At 38.3% G+C, this 23,363-nt stretch overlaps 1 protein-coding gene across 5 annotated transcripts in view; it reads right to left on the reverse strand.

Moving 5' to 3' along the window:
* The window catches only part of LOC132393365 (protein maelstrom homolog), an 89,919-nt gene that overhangs the window by 46,546 nt on the left and 20,010 nt on the right, over positions 1–23,363 (reverse strand). For all 5 annotated transcript variants that reach the window (XM_059968483.1, XM_059968480.1, XM_059968481.1 and 2 more), the window contains exons 4-9: positions 21,744–21,899; positions 13,672–13,713; positions 12,166–12,296; positions 10,941–10,995; positions 5,118–5,262; positions 439–501 (exon numbers count right to left, since the gene is read on the reverse strand). In XM_059968483.1, the coding sequence (XP_059824466.1) occupies positions 439–501; positions 5,118–5,262; positions 10,941–10,995; positions 12,166–12,296; positions 13,672–13,713; positions 21,744–21,899 (592 nt within the window). The remainder of the gene's footprint in view (positions 1–438; positions 502–5,117; positions 5,263–10,940; positions 10,996–12,165; positions 12,297–13,671; positions 13,714–21,743; positions 21,900–23,363) is intronic.

Here is a 23,363-nt window from a genome sequence, read left to right on the forward strand (position 1 = left end):
GTGCCAAAAGCTCTCCTTATAACCCTATTTATTTATGACACCACTTTCAAAGAATTATGGATCTATAATCCCAGACCCCCCTGTTCTTTCACAATCCTCAGTCCCCTACTGTTCACTGTGTATGTCCTACCCCACCCTGGTTTGTCCCCCAAAGTTGCAACACTTCACATTTTCCCATATGTGACACTTGATACTATTCCTATTTCCTGGGTATCATGATACACAGATAATGGACACTATTAGAAATTTGTCAGCTGGGTTATCATGGCCAGTACATATTTTAGTAACAGAAACCAAGAATTAAAACCAAAAAATTCCATTTCTACAGGACATGGAAATAAATATTGAACATATTTTTCAGGAAGATATACTGCTATTGACTACCTTACCACATTCCAAAAGTAGATTGAGTGATTTTACTGGAAGATGTTAACTTACGCATATTTCTTGGTTGTTGCTAATGCACAATATACTATGTCATGCTCATCATGCCATTTACACCTTTAGAGGAGGAAAGAAGATAAATATTTTTTGGAACAGCAAGTTCTTCAGCATAATTTCCAGAATATTTTGTGTAATAATACTTCATACAGAATCCAATAATACACTATAGGATCTTAAATAATTGTGATCCAAAACACCTGTATTTCTATGTCTAACAAATCAGTTGCAAGGTAGGTGCTGAAGTTTTCCACATCACTAATTGTAGTATTAGAAATGATCTTTCAAAAATCATTGGACTCTGGCATGGTGCCAGAAGACTGGAAATTGCAATAGTCACTCCAATCATTAAGAAAGGAGGAAGGCAGCAGAAAGTTAAATATAGACCAGTTAGCCTGACCTCAGTAGTTGGGAAGATGTTGGAGTCAACTGTTAAGGATGGTGTGATGGAGTAATTGGGTGACACAGGACAAGACAGTATAAAGTCAGCATGGTTTCCTTCAGGGAAAATCCTACCTGACGAACCTGCTGGAATTCTTTGAGGAGATTACAAGTAGGATAGATAAAGGGGATGTAGTGGATGTTGTATATTTGGACTTTCAGAAGGCCTTTGACAAGGTGCCACATATGAGGCTGCTTGCCAAGTTAAAAGCCCATGGTATTACAGGAAAGTTACTAACATGGTTAGAGCATTGGCTGATTGGTAGGAGGCAGTGAGTGGGAATAAAAGGATTCTTTTCTAGTTGGCTGCCAGTGACTAGTGGTGTCCCACAGTGGTCGGTGTTGGGACCACTTCTTTTTATGCTGTATATAAATGATTTAGATAATGGAACAGATGGCTTTGTTGCCAAGTTTGCAGATGATATAAAGTTTGGTGGAGGGGCAGGTAGCATTAAGGAAACAGACAGGATGCAGAAGGACTTAAGACAGATTAGGAGAATGGGCAAGAAAGTGGCAATGAAATACAACATTGGAAAATGCATGGTCATGTACTTTGTTAGTAGAAATGAATGTGCAAACTATTTTCTAAATGGGGAAAAATTCCAAAAATCTGAGATACAAAGGGACTTAGGAGTGCTTGTGCAGAACACTCTAAAGGTTAACTTGCAGGTTGAGTCAGTGGTGAAGAAGGCAAATGCAATGTTAGCATTCATTTCAAGAGGTCTGGACTACAAGAGCAAGGACATGATGCTGAGGTTTCAAAAGGCATTGGTGAGGCCTCACCTTGAGTATTGTGAACCGTTTTGGGCCCCTCATCTTAGAAAAGGTGTGCTGGCTTTCGAGAGGGTCCAGAGGAGGTTCACAAGGATGATTCCAGGAATGAAAGGGTTATCATACGAGGAACGTTTGATGGCTCTGGATCTTTACTCACTGGAATTCAGAAGGATGAACCTTTTGAATGTTGAAAAGCCTAGACAGAGTAGATGTGGAAAAAATGTTTTCTATGGTGGAAGAGTCTAGGACAAGAGGGCACAGCCTTAGGATAGAGGGGTGCCCTTTCAAGATAGAGATGCAGAGGAATTTCTTTAGCCAAAAGGCGGCGAATTTGTGGAAATTGTTGCCACACGCAGCTGTGGAGGCCAGGTCGCTGGGTGTACTTAAGGCAGAGATTGATAGGTTCTTGATTGGACATGGCATCAAAGGTTACAGGGAGAAGGCTGGAAAATGGGGGTTGAGGAAGAGGAAGAAAAAGGATCAGCCATGATTGAATGGTGGAGCAGACTCGATGGGTCAGATGGCCTAATTCTGCTCCTACGTCTTATTGTTTAAAACAGGAAGGTGAGAACCACAAAATCATGACTAACCTTAGGATGCTCTAGTTCTTCTAATAAATACAACTGTTTTATGTAAAGGAAGGGAGTTTTTCTTTGATGCTACACATAAAATGAAAGATAATGTACAGCCAATCACTGTACAGTAGCATTGTGGCTGTTTATATGGAATACAGACCAGGACTAATGAACCAGCAAAATTCATTTAAATCTGACCTAGGAAACCCAATAACCTTCAAGGAAAGAAGCCTTTTCTTTTTATTTGTGTGGGTTGGCCTGTGCAACACCAAGCCATAACAAATGTTCCACTCTTAATTAAATGCCTGTTGAAATGGGTAAATTTAATACAATTTGAGACAGAAGTACCCAATTTCCTAAATGGATTTTTAAGTCTCAAAAGTCTACGAAAATTGCCAAGTTGACATTGAAATGTCAATGTCCAGAGATGCTGCTTGGCTTGCTGAGCATTTTGTGCGTGTTGCTTTAGATTTCCAGCATCTGCAGCTTTTCTTGTCTCTAGAAAAATTGAATGAATGGTTTTTGATTAATTTTTTTTGGTTCGAATGAAGAGATGTTGCTATCTTTGCTAGGCATTTACTTTAGCACTACACCCATGAGCATGGAAGTAATTAATCCAGCAGCAAATTTTAACAATATTAATATCAAAGATACTGCAGCAAAGACTGCAATGCTAGAATGCAAGATGGCCCACAAAGACCCAGAAAGAAGAGAGATATAACAGCAAAATGTACCACTGCCGTTTCAGACCCTACAAGTGTATTTTCTTTTGTAGAGTGAGGAATCCAGATAGGAGTGGGGATGGGGAATGAGGAAGTGTCAAAAATGCAAACTGAAGGAGAGAGAACCTGGGCAAAGAGACAAGAACATAGGGGGTGGGGAATGGATTAGCTGAAATTAGGAAAAATTCCACTTTGAACGATGGTGGCTGAATAACAAAGCAACTTAAGAAGCCCACTAATTTTATTGGTAACAGAGATTAATAACCCTGCATTAGAGCTGCCAACCTCTATGGAGTTACCACAGCCAAATTCATTTCTGAAGCATGCTTTAAATAGTCTGGAAAACTTTCTGAAAACACAAGACACTGAAATTGGAAATTTCATCAAACTAAATAATCAGTCCGAGCATATGTAAAGTCCTGTAATCATAGCTTCCTGCTTAGTTGTTGCTTCCTGACAGATATCTTTTACTGCCAAATGTTGCCTGTTTTCTGAGGCAAACTAGAATGCAAGCAATCAATGTTTAAATTTGAGTGGAAGGAAATAACAACACACATTAAACGCATGTTAAAGTGACCCAATCATTCCCTGTCCTCTTCACAATTTTAAATACTCAAATGATACTTCAGTCTGGTCTTAGTAATGAAAGTCTTTGTTTTGAAAATAGACTTGTTGAAATCCCTACAACTCAGTAAATTGTAGAGCTGAAGTCCACCATGCATTAGTTGGTACATCAACTTAAAGTGATAATTTTATAGACATTGACATAGAATAGTACAGCACAGTACAGGTCCTTCAGCCCACAATATTGTGCCGACCCTTAAACCCTGTCTCCCACATAACTGTATTTTGCATTAAATAAACAAGCTCACTTAAATCCATTAATATGGTAATAACTTCAACATAGTTCTACCAACATTACAATGTGTTTTTATGAAGCCAATCAGGTACTAAAGGACAACTAACAAGATGTAATATTAAATGCAATCTTAAGCAATTAAATGTCTGAACAAGAACAAAGGAATTTATAATTTTGTTCACCCAGCCAATGTTGTTACAGGCATAGGCCTTCCCACCATTGAGGACATGTTGAAAAGGCAGTGCCTAAGGAAGGATGCATCCATCATTAAGGATGCTCACCATCCAGGTTATGCTCTCTTCTTATTACTTCTATCAGGGAGAAGACACACATTCAACATTTTAGGAAAAGCTTCTTCTCCTCAGTCATCGGATTTCTGAACAGTCCATGAAGACAAGTTCACTATACCTCTTTTGCACAATTCATTTATGTATCTATTGTAACTTGTTGTGCCTGCACTGTACTGCTGGCACAAAAGAACAGATTGCACAAGTGGAACAAGAGAAAATCTGCAGATGCTGGAAATCCAAGCAACACATACAAAATGCTGGAGGAACTTAACAGGCCAGGCAGCATCTATGGAAAAGAGTACAGTTGACCCTTTGGCAGGACTGGAGAAAAAAAGCTGAGGAGTAGATTTAAAAGGTGGGGGGAGGTGAGAGAGAAACACCAGGTGATAGGTGAAACCTGGAGGAGGAGGGACAAAGTAAAGAGCTGGTAAGTTGACTAGTGAAAAAGACAGAAGCCACGTAAGAAAGAAAGGAGGAGAAGCACCAGAAGGCCATGGGCGGGTAAGGAAATAAGGTGAGAGGAAAAGGGGGATGGGAAATGGTGAAGAGGGTGGGAGAATTACTGTACATAATTTACCGGAGAATTCACAAGTGATGACAGTGACGATAAACTTGATTCTCACATCACCTAGGATATCACACCTATATGCTATTTATGTTTCACTAAATTAAGGGTAAACACAAAAACTGTGTGAAGACTGGTAACTAGGTTAATTGTGGCAATCCACGAAGTTTGGCAATTTCACTTCACATTTTTGATTTTTCATAAAATACTGATGCAATTACATCTTGCAAATTTCATTCTATAGCTGACCTATTTAATCTTTTCTTGCCCAGTACTTGGTGTTGCAAGCCATGTTTGCACAAGCCCAATATTAGGACAGTGGCACAGCACAATAATCACACAATAGCAACATTCTTTAAGACAAAGATTAAGAAATTTTTTAAAACTGACTTTTCCTCATTTTATGTTTTCTTACATTAATTTAAAGGACAACATTTTTTATGGACGTACCTGGTATTCATGGCATAATCCCAAACCATAACATTCAGCATTCTTTCAACACTATCCTTTGAAGGCTTTTCTTTAAGCTTGTACTCATAAAGTTTCATTACGAGTTCTTCTATCTCAAAAACATTCACTGGAATGCTGCTGCGGCCTGTTGTAAAAGTATATAAAATAATAAAACTGATGACTAAACTTAGCATTAAATTATTTTCATTGGGTGCAACAATCATATTGAACAGTAGTTATTTATCATGATGAATTTCTGAATACAGTGTCTTTTGCAATGTCAACAAAATGACATGGAAGTCAACTCCTATCACTCACCTCAGTCCCATAGTTTGGCATATTTTTTCATGCATCTTTGCCTCATGACCACTTTACAGAAGAGGTTTCAATCATTCTTCCTTTAACCTATCATTAATTCCATTCTTACACCACAGCCAGAGAATTACATTTGTTTTTCCTCGTCATGAGTGCTAAATGAACATTCTTGCTTGTTTTCCATCACAGAATGGCAAGTTGATGGTCAGGTAGACATTTTTTAAAAAATCCAAAGGCTGCTAATATTTCTTTCCATCAAAGATGAATCTTTTTTTAACAAAAGGTATGTTCCCCATTGCGTTAGTTAAAGGAAGGTCAGGAAATATAGTTGGAAGGCTGATACCCTGATGTTCAATTTCAAAATGCCACGAATTCCAGTTCTATGCCTTATGTTGCTTCAGAGGCACATCATCAAAGAAAATGACAAGGTTCAAAGTAAATTTATTATCAAAGTAGAATTGTACAGTGGCATGCAAAAGTTCAGGCATCCCTGGTCAAAATATCTGTTACTGTGAATTGCTGAGTAAAAGATGACCCAATTTCCAAAAGGCATAAAATTAAAAATGACACATTTTTAAAAACATTTTAAGCAAGATAACTTTTTTATTTCCATCTTTTACAGTTTCAAAATAACAAAAAAGGAAAAGGGCCCGAAGCAAAAGTTTGGGTACCCTGCCCAGTCAGTACTTATGATGCACCATCAATAACTCACACTGAGACGTAAGGCGAGATATCGGCTTTTATTGACTGGAAGAAGGAACCAGGAGTGAGTGTCCATCATACTATGTCCTGGAGACTGAGGCCGAGCGTCAAGCCTCAGATCGCCTTTATACAGGGGCCTGTGGGAGGAGCCACAGGAGCAGTCAGCAGGGGCGTGTCCAGACAGGCACATAGATCACCACAACTTAGTAACACCCCCTTTGGCAAGTATCACAGCTTGTAAACACTTTCTGTAGAAAGTCTAAGAGTCTTTCACTTCTTGTTTGGGGGACTTTTACCCATTCTTCCTTACAAAAGCTTCTATGATGTTTAGATCGGGAGACCGTGAGGGCCATGGCAAGACCTTCAGCTTGTGCCTCCTGAGGTAGTCCATTGTGGATTTTGAGGTGTGTTTAGGATCATTATCCTGTTGTAGAAGCCATCCTCTTTTCATCTTCAGCTTTTTTGTTTGTTTGTTTGTTTGTTTGTTTTTTTTTTACAGACGGTGTGATTTTTGCTTCCAGAATTTGCTGGTACTTAATTGAATTCTTTCTTCCCTCTACCAGTGAAATGTTCCCCGTGCCACTGCCCAACACAAGCCCAAAGCATGATCGATCCACCTTGTGTTTAACAGATGGAGAGGTGTTCTTTTCATGAAATTCTGCACCCTTTTTTCTCCAAACATACCTTTGCTTATTGTGGCCAAAAAGTTCTATGTTAACTTCATCAGTCCACAGTATTTGTTTCCAAAATGCATCAGTCTTGTTTAGATGTTCCTTTGCAAACTTCTGATGATGAACCTTGTGGTGAGGACGCAGAAAAGGTTTTCTTCTGATGACTCTTCCATGAAAGTCATATTTGTGCAGGTGTCGCTGCAGAGTAGAACAGTGCACCACCACTCCAGAGTCTGCTAAATCTTCCTTAAGGTCTTTTGCAGTCAAACATGGGTTTTGATTTACCTTTCTAGTAATCCTATGAGCAGTTCTCTTGGAAAGTTTTCTTGGTCTTCCAGACCTCAACTTGATCTCCACCGTTCCTGTTAACTGCCATTTCTTAATTACATTACGAACTGAGGAAACAGCTACCTGAAAATGCTTTGCTATCTTCTTATAGCCTTCTCCTGCTTTGCGGGCTTCATTTATTTTAATTTTCAGAGAGCTAGGCAGCTGTTTAGAGGAACCCATGGCTGCTGATTGTTGGGACAAGGTTTGAGGAGTCAGGGTATTTATAAAGCTTTGAAATTTGCATCACCTGGCCTTTCCTAACGATGACTGTAAACAAGCCATAGCCCTAACTAGTTAATTAAGGTCTGAGACCTTGGTAAAAGTTATCTGAGAGCTCAGATCTCTTGAGGTGCCCGAACTTTTGCATGGTGCTCTTTTCTTTTTTTTTCCCCACCCTAAAATTGCACAGAACAAAAATAATACACTATCTTGCTTAAAATGTTGAAAAAAATGTTTCATCTTTAACTTTATGACTTTTGGAGATCAGTTCATCTTCTACTCACAGTAACAGAAATTTTGAGCAGGGGTGCCCAAACTTTTGCATGCCACTGTATATATTATCATATACAACTCTGAAATTCAGTGTCTTGTGGTCATACTCAATAAATCCATTGAATAATAACCATAATAGAATCAATGAAAGACTGCAACAACTTGGGTGTTCAACCAGAGTGCAAGACAACAAACTGTGCAAATACAAATAAAATGAAATAATATATAAGCAATAAATATCAAAAACAGTGCTTGAAACTGAGTCCATAGGCTGTGGGACCATTTCAATGATGGGGAAAGTGAAGTAGAGTTGCTTGATAGTTGAGAATTAATAACTGTTCCTGAACCTGGTGGTGTGAGTTCTGAGGCTCCTGTATCTTCTTCCTGATGGCAGCAGTGAGAAGAGAGCATACCCAAATGATGGATGCTGCTTGTCTGCAACAGTGTTTTGTGTAGATGTGCTCAATGGTGGGGAGGAGGGTTTTACCCAAGGTGTTTCCATACCAGACTGTGATGCAGCCAGTCAATATACGCTCCATTACACATCTATAGAACCATAGAACCCTACAGCACAGTATAGGCCCTTCAACCCTCCATGTTGTGCCAACCCATATAATCCTTAAAAAAAGTACTAAACCCACACTACCCCATAACCCTCCATTTTTCTTTCATCCATGTGTCTGTCCAAGAGGCTCTTAAGTACCCCTAATGTTTTAGCCTCCACCACCAGCCCTGGCAAGTCATTCCAGGCACTCACAACCCTCTGTGTAAAAAACTGACCCCTGATGTCTCCCCTAAACTTCGCTCCCTTAATTTTGTACATATGCCCTCTGGTGTTTGCTATTGGTGCCCTGGGAAACAGGTACTGACTATCCACCCTATCTATGCCTCTCATAATTTCGTAGACCTCTATCAAGTCCCCTTTCATTCTTTTACACTCCAAAGAGAAAAGTCTCAACTCTGCCAACCTAGCTTCATAAGACTTGTTCTTCAAACCAGGCAACATCCTGGTAAATCTCCCCTACACCCTCTCCATAGCTTCCACATCCTTCCTATAATGAGGTGACCAGAACTGAACACAATACTCTAAATGCGGTCTCACCAGATTTGTAGAGTTGCAACATGACCTCTCTACTTTTGAACTCAATCCCCCTGTTAATGAAGCCCAGCATCCCATAGGCCTTCTTAACTACCCCATCAACCTGTGCAGCGACTTTGAGGGATGTATGGATTTGAACCCCAAGGTCCCTTTGTTCATCCACACTCTTAAGTAACTGATCATTAATCCTATACCCAGTCTTCTGGTTTGTTCTTCCAAAATGCATCACCTCACACTTGTTTGGATTGAACTCCATCTGCTATTTTCCTGCCTAACCCAACTCTGCAGCGTGTCTATATCCTCTTGTAACCTTTGACAACCTACAGCTCCATCCACAACTCCTCCAATCTTCGTGTCATCCACAAACTTACTCACCCATCCTTCCACCTCTACATCCAGGTCATTTATAAAAATCACAAATAGCAGGGGTCCCAGCCCAGGACAGATCCCTGTGGCACTCCACTAGTCACTGACTTCCAGGCAGAATACTTTCCTTCCACAACTACCATCTGTTTTCTTCCTTTAAGCCAATATTTTATCAAAAAGCCAAGGTTCCACTTATCCCATGCCTAATGACTTTCTGGATGAGTCTCTCATGAGGGACCTTGTCAAATGCTTTGCTAAAGTCCATGTAGACCATATCCACTGCCCTACCTTCATCAATTTCTTTTGTTACCTCTTCAAAAAACTCAATCAGGCTCGTGAGATCTTCCCTTCACAAAGCCATGTTGACTATCCATGAGGAGGAGTTTGTTAAAGTTTCAGATTTCATGCCAAATCTTCGAAACTCCTAAGGAAGTAGAGGTGCTGCCATGTTTCCTTCATAAATTCACTTACGTGCCGGGCAAACAAAAAATCCTTTGAAATGATAACACTGAGGAATTTAAAGTTGAATACACTCTCCACATCTGATCCTCCAATGAGGACTGCTCATGGATGTCTGGTTTCTTTCTAACTGAAGTTAATAATCAATTTCTTGGTCTTGCTGACATTGAGTAAGAGTTTGTTGTTATGGCAACACTCAGCCAGATTTTCAATCTCTCTCCTATATACTGACTCATCACCACCTTTGATTCGGCCTACAACAGTGATGTCATCAGCAAATTTGAATATGGCACATTAAACTATTCATCAGATCTCTCAAAATGTTTTCATATTTTGTACACTGCTATCCTTGCCATAACTGTCATAATTCAAAGACTGTCATATTTTTGAAATACTAGCAATAAGCAATTTGGAGCATCCTTGGATCTTACATGAATTAAAGTTCAGAAATGGATCTGCACATACTGATGTCGTTTGTCAAGTCTATTGCAAATAACAAAGCACACCAAAAAAAAGTTACTTGCAATGACACAAACTGCAGCATAATATGATCCGTGCATCAGCTTGTTAAAAGAATATATTCTACTTACCTAAATGCATAGGAATGGAGACAGAGACCCTCTGCTGGTCAGGGTCAACCATGAATGTTGCATCCTAGCCATCGACATTCAGTCAATATGCAAGCCAGACCAGTATGATATGGAGAGCAAGCTGTTGTCCATGCATCAGGCTCCCCCCCCCTCATCATAGCTGATGAATCCAAAGAAATGGCAGAGATCATCACAGTTTGGCACCAGCAGCATCACAGGAATTGCCAGACAGTGCTGAACTCAAAATTGGACTGCTTTAGGGATTTCAGCTCCAATTTGGGGTTTATTCCCAAAGCCATCCCCATGAGTGGTGACAGCCTCAAGGCAATGGAGGTTTGAGATCAGAGTTTTCCTTCTGTTAGATAAGCCGCCAATCACAGCTGATAAGCCCCATCGGCCAGTAACCTGCCTTTGCCCCTTCTCTTATCAGTAGAAACAGTTCCACTGGGCTTAGTAGCTAAACCACATGTGAAGGCCAAGGGGTGGACGGTTGCCAGAGGATATTTGAGATGCATACCATTGAGACCATTAGGTAGTGGTAGCTTATTCCAATTAGTGTCACCCCACCCCCCACCCAATCTGCAAAATAACTGGAATTCAGTAATATTTATCCCTTTTGTTTAGTTTAGAGTCTAATTTAAATATTGCCTTAATATCCAATTCACAGGTAATAAATGCAAATTTATATCAATTTTATTGTAATAGCTTTCAAACAAAATTTAAATTAAGTTAAAATTATAAATCTAGTACCAGTGATCCTTGCAAATCAAGAAAATACTAGTAAGTATAAATTAAGTACCTGATTTGCGGGCTAACCAGTTCAGGCACCAATTTACTCTGAAGCATTCAGCCAACTAGAATATGAAATAGATCACTTTCAGTTTTGACTTCGAACATGCACAGGTATATACAGATAAGAAAAAAATCTAAAACATCCAGATCAATAGAAAATACAGAAACAAAAAGGAATAAACTGAACAGCAATTATATTTTCAATTAGAACTAAGAGTGTGACAACTAGTCTACTGAAAATTGAAAGGTAAAATTAAAGAATCAGATGAAAAGTAAACAAAGGCAAATTTAATCAGTTATTCAACAATAAACTGCTTAGACTAACTCTTTGTTAATGATATTTCTTTGGTAAAAATAATTTCAATGGGAAAAATTTGCATATATGCAGCATGCCATAAACAATTCCTAAGCTGTTTGCATACAAATGAAATACACTAAAATATGCAGTAAATAATTGTATGATACAAACTTCATCTTCACTGTCTAAATACCACCTTAGCGATGAGTGTACTGCTGCTGACTGGTATTTGTTGATACCAGCCTTTTGGGATTAAGGAAACTAAGCCTCAAGATAGATATGCTACATCATTTTCACCACAGCATTGACAAACTGAAAAGCATTTGAAATGGAATGAATGCTCAAAATTGTCACATCAATGCTCTGTACCTTAAAGAACCTTAGATGCGTGCAGTGTTTGGTAATAACTATATGAGATAAAGGCTAAATTCTACTTTTTAAAAATCATTTAAAAAATCCTTCTGAATTTCTTGAATTTCTTCACTCTAGTTGTCAAAGAAAAAATGTCAAGTAATCTTATCCAGAAGTGTTTCAAATGTAAGTATTCCAGGGGGATGCAGCATGACCAAAGATGATAAATTAGCCTGTGCTTTGCATCAGTAACAGTCCAGTGTATGGTTTTTGCAGTGTGCAGAATATTAAACAGCAGAATAATCTGACCGATCTATTCGAATTGCTTAGCAACTGTTATCTTCCAGGATGCTGTTAATTTAAAAGCAAACTTTTCATGTAATTATATCCAAATACACAAAATTGCAATTAATACTTTATCTTTGAATAAGGATTACTTAAAGACATTGGCAATGAGATTTATTAAAGCCAATCAAATTTTTCCTTTACAAAGCTGAATTATAACTGTCTCCTCATTCCACATGACAAAGTTTCTTAAATATATCTATGGAATTTCTTCATTCAGGATTATAATCAACTTTACCTTACTGTAAACTGGGATGAAACCATTGCTTCTTACTGGTTTCAGAAAAGCAAGGAACTGTTGAAATATCTCACAATAATTGGACCTGGCGATTTCAAAGTTTGAAAGTGGAATTTTATGAGTACTGTCACCTAGCAAAGGAAAATATTTTTAAATTACATTAACTTAATGTAATCAAAATCAGATTGTAAATCTCAACAGTGACAAAGGTTCACTCCATGAATTTTTAATTGTTACATAGTCCGTGCTGTGGAAAAGTCTTAGGCACATATACAGAGCTAGCAAGCCCAAGTCATTTGCGTAGTACTGTAGTTGTCAATATGGAGTGGAGAGCAAGTTTGTAAATCTGGCAGGAGCAAAGGATGTTGGGAATGGCTAGCATAGAGCACTGCACAAGAGGTGTGGGACAGGTGGCAGAGAAGAACGAGGGGCAGGGATGGGGAGGAGGGGGGAGGGTTGCATGGATATAGACATACCCAGCCCTGAGACACCAATTGGTTTATTGATCATTACAGAATGTCTCTTTAATGCTTCCCACTCTCTGCCCTCTCCTTTATCCTTTTCCAAACCATGACTCTTCTCTCCCTGCCCACTTCACATACTCAGTCCACAATAGAGACCTGTATCAAAATTAGGTTTATCATCACTTACATATGTACAATGCCATACATAGAATTACTACAGTACCTCACAGTAGTCTAAGGCATTTTAGCTATATTTGTGCCTAAGACTTTTGCACAGTACTGTAATGAACTAAATACTCAAATAATACTTAATATGAATATATTCAACTATTTTCTTGCATTTAAGTAGAAAAAGATGATCTTTTGGAGACTGCTTACATTGAAAGGCCAATTATTTTAATGGCAGTCCCATCTCTAAAGTGGACAAAGAGGTAGAAAAACACCCAAGCACTTGCAAGCTTTGAAAAAGATACCAAGTAGTCAGAAAATATTCTATCTGTTTTATACAAGGCATATTAACCTCATGTCACTGAAAAAATAGTTAAAAGGATTAGAAGAGAAGAACCAAAAAAGATAATACTGGAAATCTGATATAAGATCAGGACACACTTAGACTGGGCAGCACTTGTAATCACTGCCAAATATAATATATCATATTGCAAAGTAGTCAATTTGTTATCACTCAGAAGACTTTAAGCCCTCAATAGATTTCATTAGTAGAGAATACATCAACATTTCTCTGGCCAGAATGAAGTTATGTACTCAGCAATATGAAATTAACACGTTCTTCCATTAAATGCATTTTATTTCTTTCCTGTGCTATTCTGCTTCTCCAGAAAAACCAATATAATAAATCAAATGGTAAAGTGCTACTCTAAAAATAGAGCAAAAGTGAAATTTACTGGCAGCATTGCACATTCACAAACCATCAAACAAATTTCCTTTATCTATCAAATCTTTGGTAGTATCTACCCCATTGCAATTTTCCACAGATGTTTACATAAATGGTAATTATTTCACGTAAGAATATTCAATTACATACTTGAAAGCTGGCAATGGTATCGAAAACCATATGGGATCATGCCTAGGTCATGAAGGGAGAGAAATATAAAGATAAACATTACTTATAAGTATACACTCCACTTTTGCAAAATGTTAAGACGAGAGATAGCGACATAAAAGTGTCAATTTAAAATTTTCTTCTGCTATTAATAGGTTCTTTCATTTAATTATGCTTTTAAAATATAAATAAATGCAAGAGTAACAGAAAATCAAGAAAATACAATGAAATGGCTGGTTCTAATTTTCATTTTAAAATACTTTTTGAAATATTATTTTAAAACAACATTAAAGTATATAAAAGTAAAATCAGCATTTTCCCATGAATTAAAAATCGGAAGATTTATACAGTGTACCAAATCTACTTACACAAACAAGCAGAAAAAACTTAAAATGAAAGCAAAATCTTTAGCCTAGTAAAAAGTAATAAGTTAAATCAAATGTAGCAGTACCAGATAATGCAAGTAAGCTCAGATACTCCTATACTTAAGTGAAGAACAATGTGCAGACGAATGGCAAAAAGTCATATTATACATTGCAAGCACATTTTCAATTGCAGTAACTTCAGCTACACTGCGATTTTTATTCCAACCATTCAGGGAAAATGTTCTCCAGCCACCATACTTAATAATAACAATCATTTTTAGTGAAGAAACTCCCCATATCTCACCATCAAGTAACTTCTGAAATAATTCAAAATGTAAAAGACAGATTCTAGCTGTTAAATGCATTTTGGTAAATTGAACCACTTTCAAAATATATCTTGATGTCCAAGATGAGCTTGGCTTTTACTTGCATTGCAAAAAATTCAGATTCCATTTTAAAACAGCATATTTATCAGAAAAAAGTTGATATTGATCCTACTCACTTAACTGCTACATTCAATTAAGTTGTTTGTTCAATGTCCTAAGTATCTGACAAAATGTGCAAACTCCAAGAACATTCATGATGCAAACCCATTTCCGATTATCAGCTCAAAACTGAGTTAGAAATTATCTACAGACATTTCCCCTCTAGGCACGTTAAGACCACTAGACATAGGAGCTGAATTAAACCATTGAGCCCATCGAGTCTGCTTTGCCATTTTATCATTGCTGATTTATTTCTCTCTCAAGCCCATCCTCCTGCTTTCTTAAGCTTTAAAGCCCTGACTAATCAGGAGTCTTTCAACCTTAGTCATAAATACACCTGATGACTTGACCTCCACAGATGCAAATCACAGAGATTCACCACTCTCTAGCTAAAGAAATTCCTCCTCATCTCCATTCTAAAAGGACATTCCTCTATTCTAAGGTTGTGCCCTCTGGTGCTAGACTCCCCTCTACAGAAAACATCCTCTCCACATCCTTTCAAAATTTGATAGGTTTCAATCAGATCTCTCATTCTTCGAAATTCCATATATACAGGCCCAGAGCCATGAAATGTTCCTCATATCTGGAATAATTTTCACAAACTTCCTTCTTACACTCTCCAATGTTAGTACATCCTTTCTTAGTTAAGTGGCTCAAAACTGCTCACGATACTCCAAATGAAGCCTTACCAGTGCCTTATAAAGCCTCAACATTACATCCTTGTTTTTATATTCTAGTCCTCTCAATGTTTTTCCTTCCTTACCACCAACTCAATCTGTGAGTTAACATTTATGGAATTTTGTAGGAGAACTCCCAAGTCCCTTTGCACCTCAGATTTTTGAATTTTTCACCCTGTTTAGAAAACAGCCTGCTTTTATTACTTCCACAAAATTGCATGACCATACACTTCCCAACAATGTGTTCTATTTGCCACTTCTTCGCCTATTTTTCTATTCTCAGTCATTCTGTACCTCCCTACTTCCTCAACACTACCTGCCCTCCAGTTATCTTCATATCATCCACAAATTTGGCCACAAAGCCATCAATTCCACCATCCACATCATTAACAGACAATGTAAAAAGAAGGGACCACAACATCAATCACTGAACACTACTAGTCAGCGGCAGCCAATTTGAAAAAGGCTCCCTTTATTCCCACTCTTTACCTCCCGGCAATCAGCCAGTGTTTGATCCTTGCTAATGTCGTTGCTGTAATATCATGGACTCTTATCTTACTAAGCAACCTCAAAGTCAGCACCTTGTCAAAAGGCCTGAAGAGTACACATATCCACTCACTCCCTTTCGTCTATCCTGCTTGCTGCTTCCTCAAAGAATTCCAAAAGATTTACCAGGAAAGATTTTCCCTCAAGGAAAACATGCTGACTTTGGCCTATTTTATCATGTGCCTCCAAGTATCCAAAAACTTCATCCCTGACAATCAACTCCAGCATTTCCCCAACCACTGAGATCAGGCTAACAGACCTATATTTTCCTTTCATCTGACTTCCTCCCTTCTTGAAGAATGGAATGATAATTGAAATTTTCCAGTCCTCCAGACCCATAGATTTTAATGATTCTTGAAAGATCATTACTAATTTCTCCACAATCTCTTCAGCTAACTCCTTCAGAACTCTGGGGTATAGTCCACCTGGTCCAGCTAACTTATCTACCTTCAGACCTTTTAGTTTCCCAAGCACCTTTTCCCTAATAACTGGAACTACACTTACTTCTGCCACTTGACACTCTCAAACTTCCAGCATACTACTAGTGTCTGCGACAGTGAAGATTGACACAAAATACTTATTCGGTTCGTCCACCATTTCCTCGTCCCTCATTACTAACTCTCCAGTATCATCTTCCACCTGTGACTTCCCTTGTCAGCTATGATTATGTCATCCTTCCTTCAGGATACTACTACTTCTTTGGGATGTATCTACACTGCACTTTCCGAATTGCTCCAAAAAAACTCCACCATTGCTGCTCTGCCCTCAGCCCTGCTAGTATCTGCCTCCAAACATCTTTTGCCAGCTTCTCTAATGCCTCTGTAATTCCCTCCATGGGAATACTGACACACTTGACTTCAGCTTCTCCCCCTCAAATTGCAAGGTGAAATCTATCATCTTGTGCTTGAGCCGACTCGGAGAAAGGCCATTTAGATTGGGTGCTGTGCAATAACCCAGATCTTGTTGGGAAGTTTAACATAAAGGAACCCTAAGGAGGCAGTGATCATATGATTGAATTCAAAGTGCAATTTGAGAGCAAGAAGCACAAGTCACATTTATCAGTATCACAATGGAATAAAGGGAATTACAAAGGCATGGGAGAGGAGCTTGCCCATGTAGTTTGGAGGAGGATATTGGCAAAAATTATAGCAGAGCAGAGATGGCTGAAGTTTCTGGAAACAGTTCACAAAGCACATGATAGATATGACCCACAGAGGAAGATGTTCTCAAATGACAGGGGTAAGTAAATGTAGCTCACAAATGAAGTTAAGGACTGCATAAAAACCAACCCCACATAAGTAGCAAAAGTGAGTGGGAAGTTGGATGATTGGGAAGCTTTCAATTCCAACAAAAGGCAACTTAAAAAGCTGTAAGAAGGGAAAAGATTGAATATGTGGACAGTCTAGCCGATAATATAAAGCAGGTGAGAGTTGATATTGGACCACTGGAAAATGATGCTGGTGAGGTAGTAATGAGGGCAAATTAACTTAATGAGTTATTTGCATCGGTCTTCACTGTGGAAGACACTAGGAGTGTGCCAGTGGTCTATGAGTGTCAGGGAGCAGGAGTGAGTGCCATACTACAAAGGAAAAAAACTCCAGGCACTACAAGGTCTTAAGGTGGATAAGTCACCTGGTCCAGATGGACTACATCCCAGAGTACTGAGAGAGGTTGTTGAAGAGATACTGAATGCATTGGTCATGATCTTTCAAGAATCACTTGATTCTGGCATGGTCCCAGAGGACTGGAAGATTGCAAATATTACTCCACTCTTTAAGAAGGGAGGAAGGCAAAAGAAAGGAAATTATAGGTTGGGCAAGTGTTGGAGTCTATTATTAAGGATGAGGTTTCGATGTACTTGGAGATTAATGATAAAATAAGTCAAAATCAGCAGAGTTTCTGTAAAGGGAAATCTTGCCTGACAAGTCTGTTAGAGTTCTTTGAGGAAGTAATAAGCTGGTGGACAAAGGACAGGCAGTGGATGTCATTTACTTGGATTTGCAAAAGGCATTTAGTAAGATGTCACACATGAGGCTGCTTAACAAGATAATATCCTATGGTGTACATGGATAGCAGAATGGCAGGAAGCAGCAAGTAGGAATAAGAGGAGTCTTTTCTAGTTGGAGGCTGGTGACTAGTGGTATTCTTCAGGGGTCAGTATTGGGACTTTTCACATTGTTTGTTAATGATTTAGAAAATGGAATTGATAGCTTTGTGGCAAAGTTTGCGGCTGACAAAGATAGGTGGAGAGGTAGGTAGTGCTGAGGAAGGAATTTGATTGCAGCAGGACTTAGACAAATTGGAAGAATAGGTAAAGAAGTGGCAGATGGAATACAGTGTTGGGGGGGGAAATGTATGTTAATACGTTTTGGTAAAAGGAACAATAGTGCTGTCTATTATCTAAATAGGGAAAAGGTTCAAACATCAGAGGTACAAAGAGACTTAGGAGTTCTCGTGTAAGACTCACAGAAGGTTAATTTACAGGTTGTGTCTGTGGGAAAGAAGGCAAATACAATGTTGGCATTTATTTCAAGGGGAACAGTATATAAAAGCAAGGAAATAATACTGAGCCTTTATAAGACACTAGTCAGGTTGCACTTAAGAGTATTGCAAGCAGTTTTGGGCTCCTTATCTCAGAAAAGATGCACTGTCATTGGAGAGAATCCAGAGGAGATTCACGAGGATGATTCTGGGACTGAAAGGGTTAACATATGTTTCAGAATCAGGTTTATTATCACCCGGCATGTGATTTGCTAACTTAGTAGCAGTTCAGTGCAATACATAATCTAGCAGAGAGAAGAAAAAATAAATAAACAAGTAAATCAATTACTTATATTGAATAGATAAAAAAGTGCAAAAACAGAAATATTGTATATTAAAAAAAGTGAGGCAGTGTCCAAAGCAATGACCACTTAGGAATCGGATGACAGAGGGGAAGAAGCTGTTCCTGAGTCGCTGAGTGTGTGCCTTCAGGCTTCTGTATCTCCTACCTGATGGTAACAGTGAGAAAAGGGCATGCCCTGGGTGCTGGACGTTCTTTAATAATGGATGCTGCCTTCCTGAGACACCGTTCCCTGACGATGTCCTGGTACTTTGTAGGCTAGTGTCCAAGATGGAGCTGACTAAATTTACAACTTTCTGCAGCTCCTTTCAGTCCCGTGCAGAAGCCCCTCCATACCAGTCAGTGATCCAGCCTGTCAGAATGCTCCCCACAGTACAACTGTAGACATTTTTGAGCGTTTGGCAGCTCTGGCCTGTACTCACTGGAATTTAGAAGAATGCATGGGGATCTCATTGAAATCTATTGAATGTTGAAAGGACTAGATAGGGTGGATGTGGAGAGGGTGTTTTCTATGGTGGGGGTATACAAAACTAGAGAGCACAGCCTCAAAACTGAGAGGCAACCCTTTAGGATGGAGGTAAGGCGGAATTTTTTTTAGCCACAGATTAGTAAATCAGGCTGTGGTGGAGGCCAAGTCCATGTGTATATTTAAGCAGGAATTTGATCGTTTCCCGATCAGTTAGAGCATCAAAGGATATAGCGAGAAGGCAAGTGTATGGTGTTAAATGGATTCTGGGATATGCCAAGATTGAATGGCAGACTCACTGGGCTTAATGGCCTAATCCTGCTCCAATGTCTTATGGTCCTATATTATTATCACTGTCTCCTAAGAATTCCTTTGCCTCAAGTTCCCTAATCAAATCCAGTTCATTACACAACACCCTAACCAAAAAAACTGACCCTCTAGTGGGCTCAACCATAAGCTGCTCTAAAAAGCTATCTTGTGGGCATTCCAGAAATTCTTTCTCTTGGGATCCAAAATCAGCACCAACCTAATTTTCCCTGTACCACTTACTCAGTCACACATTCATCTGCCAAATAATTCTATTCTTGCCCTCACTGGCATGTGGTACAGGCAGCAATCCAGAGAGCACTACCCTGGAGATCCTGCCTTTCAGCTGTCTCTCTACCTCCCTAAATTCTCTCTTTCAGACCTTCTCCATTTTCTTACCTATGTCAGTGGTGCCAATATGTACCAAGATTTCTGGATGCTCACCTCTCTCCTTTAGAATGTTATGCTAGTTAATGTTTTGTCTCAATCTTTTCACCTCATTTTATGTATGTGAAGACAAAGTATATTTCTTCAATGTTATGATGTAAAAACTAAGAACAACAGAATTCAAGCAGAGATCTTTATCTCCCTACCACCTCAGAAAACATCCCTTCAACAATACACCGATTCCGGAGTTATCCATGGATCCCATTCCTTGAGGACAGATGTAAACTGAATTTTCCCCAAGTCAGAATTGAATAATTTCCTCCAAAAATGTGATGGGAGATCTTGAGCCTTGTCGTCTCTTGGGGACTAATTTGCAAAAGGCAGACTAGGGAAGGTCAAAGTAAGTGATAGGACTTGTTACCCGCAACTAAGCTGTGACACAGTTGGGTGAATGCTGCTCAGGAAGAGTGACCGGGGGGGGGAGGAGAGCCAATATGCTAATCAGAAAGAAAATTAGAGTCAAAAAGTCAGATAACTAAGGTACAGATACAGGTACTTGGACTGATCTAGTCTATGCCAACCTGCTCTTCTGCCTAGTTCTATCTACCTGCACTCAGTCTATAGCCCTCCATATCTCTCTCACCTACATATCTATTAAAACTTCAAATATTACAATTGAGCCTGTATCTACTACTTCCACTAACAGCTCATTTCACACTCACACCACCCTGAGTGAAGAAGCTCCCCCTCAGATTCCTTTTCCTACCACATGCCTCAGTGCCCTACCATTCACTGTGTAAGTCTATTAGTGGCTTAACAGAAGTATTCTAAAGGGAGATAGTTCAGGCTTCATACCACTTCATCTTATTTGAATGAGGAGTTTGGAGAAGGCTTTAGGTGTTTTTAAGGGTAAGCAATACGTCGTTGCAAAATACTGCACTTTCCGCAGTCATTTTCTTGGCAAACCTCCCCTACTTCCAATACTTGACAGAAGAATGTTGGGGAAAACACTGAGTGAAGTCTCATGGACCCTGTCTGCATTTTACACTTGCCTCCGGTCGAATACCTGCAGCCACAGAACTTCCAGTGTTCTCCTGGTCTCTCTGTCATACTCTTAAAAGAGGTGAATTGGTCCATGAGCAGCAATTAGACCAAAGAAATTGAGGTGTTCAAGAACCATCTATTAACTGACCCTATCCCCACTAATTTAGAAAGAGTTGAAAAATAGTTTAAAAATTAACAAAATGTAAGAAGAAGATTAAATTGCCTATGTCTCTTAAATGTTTTTATTTTTTGAAAATTTAAGTAAACCTGTATTTTACTTATCACATAGGTTGGCATACTAGCAGCTCCAATCAGTTAAAGACTGCCCCAAACCCAAGGGGCCAGATACAAAACAAATCCAATTCTTCAGTTCAATACTTCATGAAACCATCTCAAATCTGACCACTGTTGCTTTCCATATTTAGTATTGCTTTGTTCAAGTGCAGAACTCCAAAAATACACTATCAGGCACTTGGCAGCTATTCAGCAATTAACTACATAGCTATCAAATGGCCGTTGAGATAATCAAGCCCAAGGTACATCAGTGATCCATTTTGGTTCTAGAAACTCACTGTCTACCTTTATTAAATAATAGCACAACTGTAGAAAATGGTGGAAATATTCAGTAGTTCAAAAAGCACCCTTGGATAGAAAATAAAGAATTTAAATTTCAGGTTGATGTCCTTTCATCATTAAGGTTTTTTGAGCCTGTTTTGCTGAAATGTTAATTCTATTTGCCTTTATTGTTGCTGCCTGAACTTTCTAACATCTTCTGCTCCTATTTTTGAAATCCAGTAACCCCCTGCAATCTTATTCTCTTTGATGGCCACTCTTATAAAGATATCTATAATAAATATTGTTTTTCCATTCCAAACTGTTCCAGAGAACAAGACTCTCAATCTTTTAGTGTGAAAACTAAAATGCACTATTGTTCACCTGGATCAATGAAGCAATGAAATTCATCTATTATGCCTTTCTTCATTGAATATTTAACACAAGCCATTTCACAAGGCAGGAAACGTTGTTCACAGTTTGAAGGAAGATCTGCCAAACTAAGGAAGCTGATAAAATGGAAAACTTCATCACAAACCTCTGAAGAGAGAGAAAAAACCATGAGCTAGCATGAAAAATTGCTAGTCAGCACACGAACTATTAGTCACTTTGATAAGAATATGAAGAACGTTTATGAGTATAAAGAATGTTTAAAATCTAGAATTGCTAAATTATCTATCTATAATAATGAATACTGTATGTTAATTTAATCAAGCACCACCAAATTCAAACATACCAGCTTTCAGAGTATAAAGTCATTTACTTATTTATTTTTTAAACTCAAATTTTATTCAAAATAACTATTTTAGAAATTCACTGCATAACTTCACCTTTTAAAAATTGTTTTTATCTTGGAAAACATTTGCCTTTAGAATTAAGCATAGTAAATTAGACTAAGTTTAAATTTGATTTTTATTAAAACTCTAAAATGTAAGCTGTTACAGCTGGCTGAGAACAAATCTATGTAACCAGAAAAAATAAATCCAATTTTGTTTTCCTTTTGTTACTCTTTCTTTGTTTTTCAATATTTTTTATTTGTGTTGCCTTTATGGCAGTTATTTATAATATTTTTGCTTAGTAATTCATTTGTTAGCAGTCTAATTAAAGTTAGGATTGTTTAAAGTTGTCTGTGAGATATCGCGGCATGTGATGATGTCACATCCGGTTTCGCCGCGTCCTGTGGGAAAATACCGGTTTGGAGAAACGCGAAGGTGGGGGTCGAGACATGTGCGAGTGCAAGCAAGCAGCAACGTTTTCACTCTACGCACCAGGAACATTGTGAAGGCAACGCTGTGAGTTATGAGATGATCGATATGTTGAATTAAAATGTTAACGCCGATCCTGTTAAAAGTAATGACGGTCGATAATGTTTATGTTTTCGTTAGTTAAAGAGTTGTGGATAGTTTGCGTTGAAGTGTATTTAATGCAGTCAATGGCGTAGGTAGATTCTGACTGTATGCTGCACTTTAATGTAATGTAGTTGTTGTAGTTTTACTTTTGCAAGTATTTACGATGTAATATCAAGAAGGAAACAAATGCTGTACAAATCTTGTATTGTTTTATCAACAGTTTTCGCCATACGTTAATGTGGAAGAGTGAACAGTAAATGGTTAATCTTACTGGGATCCTGTCGTCATTGACAAAGGTTTATCTCGACGTTTAGCTCGGCGTTACCTCAACACGCCGAGCGAGAACACTACATTATTAATTTTCACATATAATAGAGTACATAATATATATTATGAATCAAAAAAGATAGAATATTACTGAATACATTATATTTAATTCCCCCCCCATCTTTCTTTCTTTACCAAACAGCTTCCATCTTGGTAGTGGGTTTAGATTCTTTTTTATAATAAGATTATGACAATTCAAATTACAATTTAATTTATGTGTTTGATTATGAATAAAGTCATTAAAAACCACAAAATCTGTCAAGGAATTTCTGCAGCTTTAATGATTCTTTTAAAATTTTAAATGATTAGACTCTTGACTTGGGAGTAA

Source organism: Hypanus sabinus, chromosome 4 (assembly GCF_030144855.1).
Source record: "Hypanus sabinus isolate sHypSab1 chromosome 4, sHypSab1.hap1, whole genome shotgun sequence".
NCBI classification, from domain to species: Eukaryota; Metazoa; Chordata; class Chondrichthyes; order Myliobatiformes; family Dasyatidae; genus Hypanus; species Hypanus sabinus.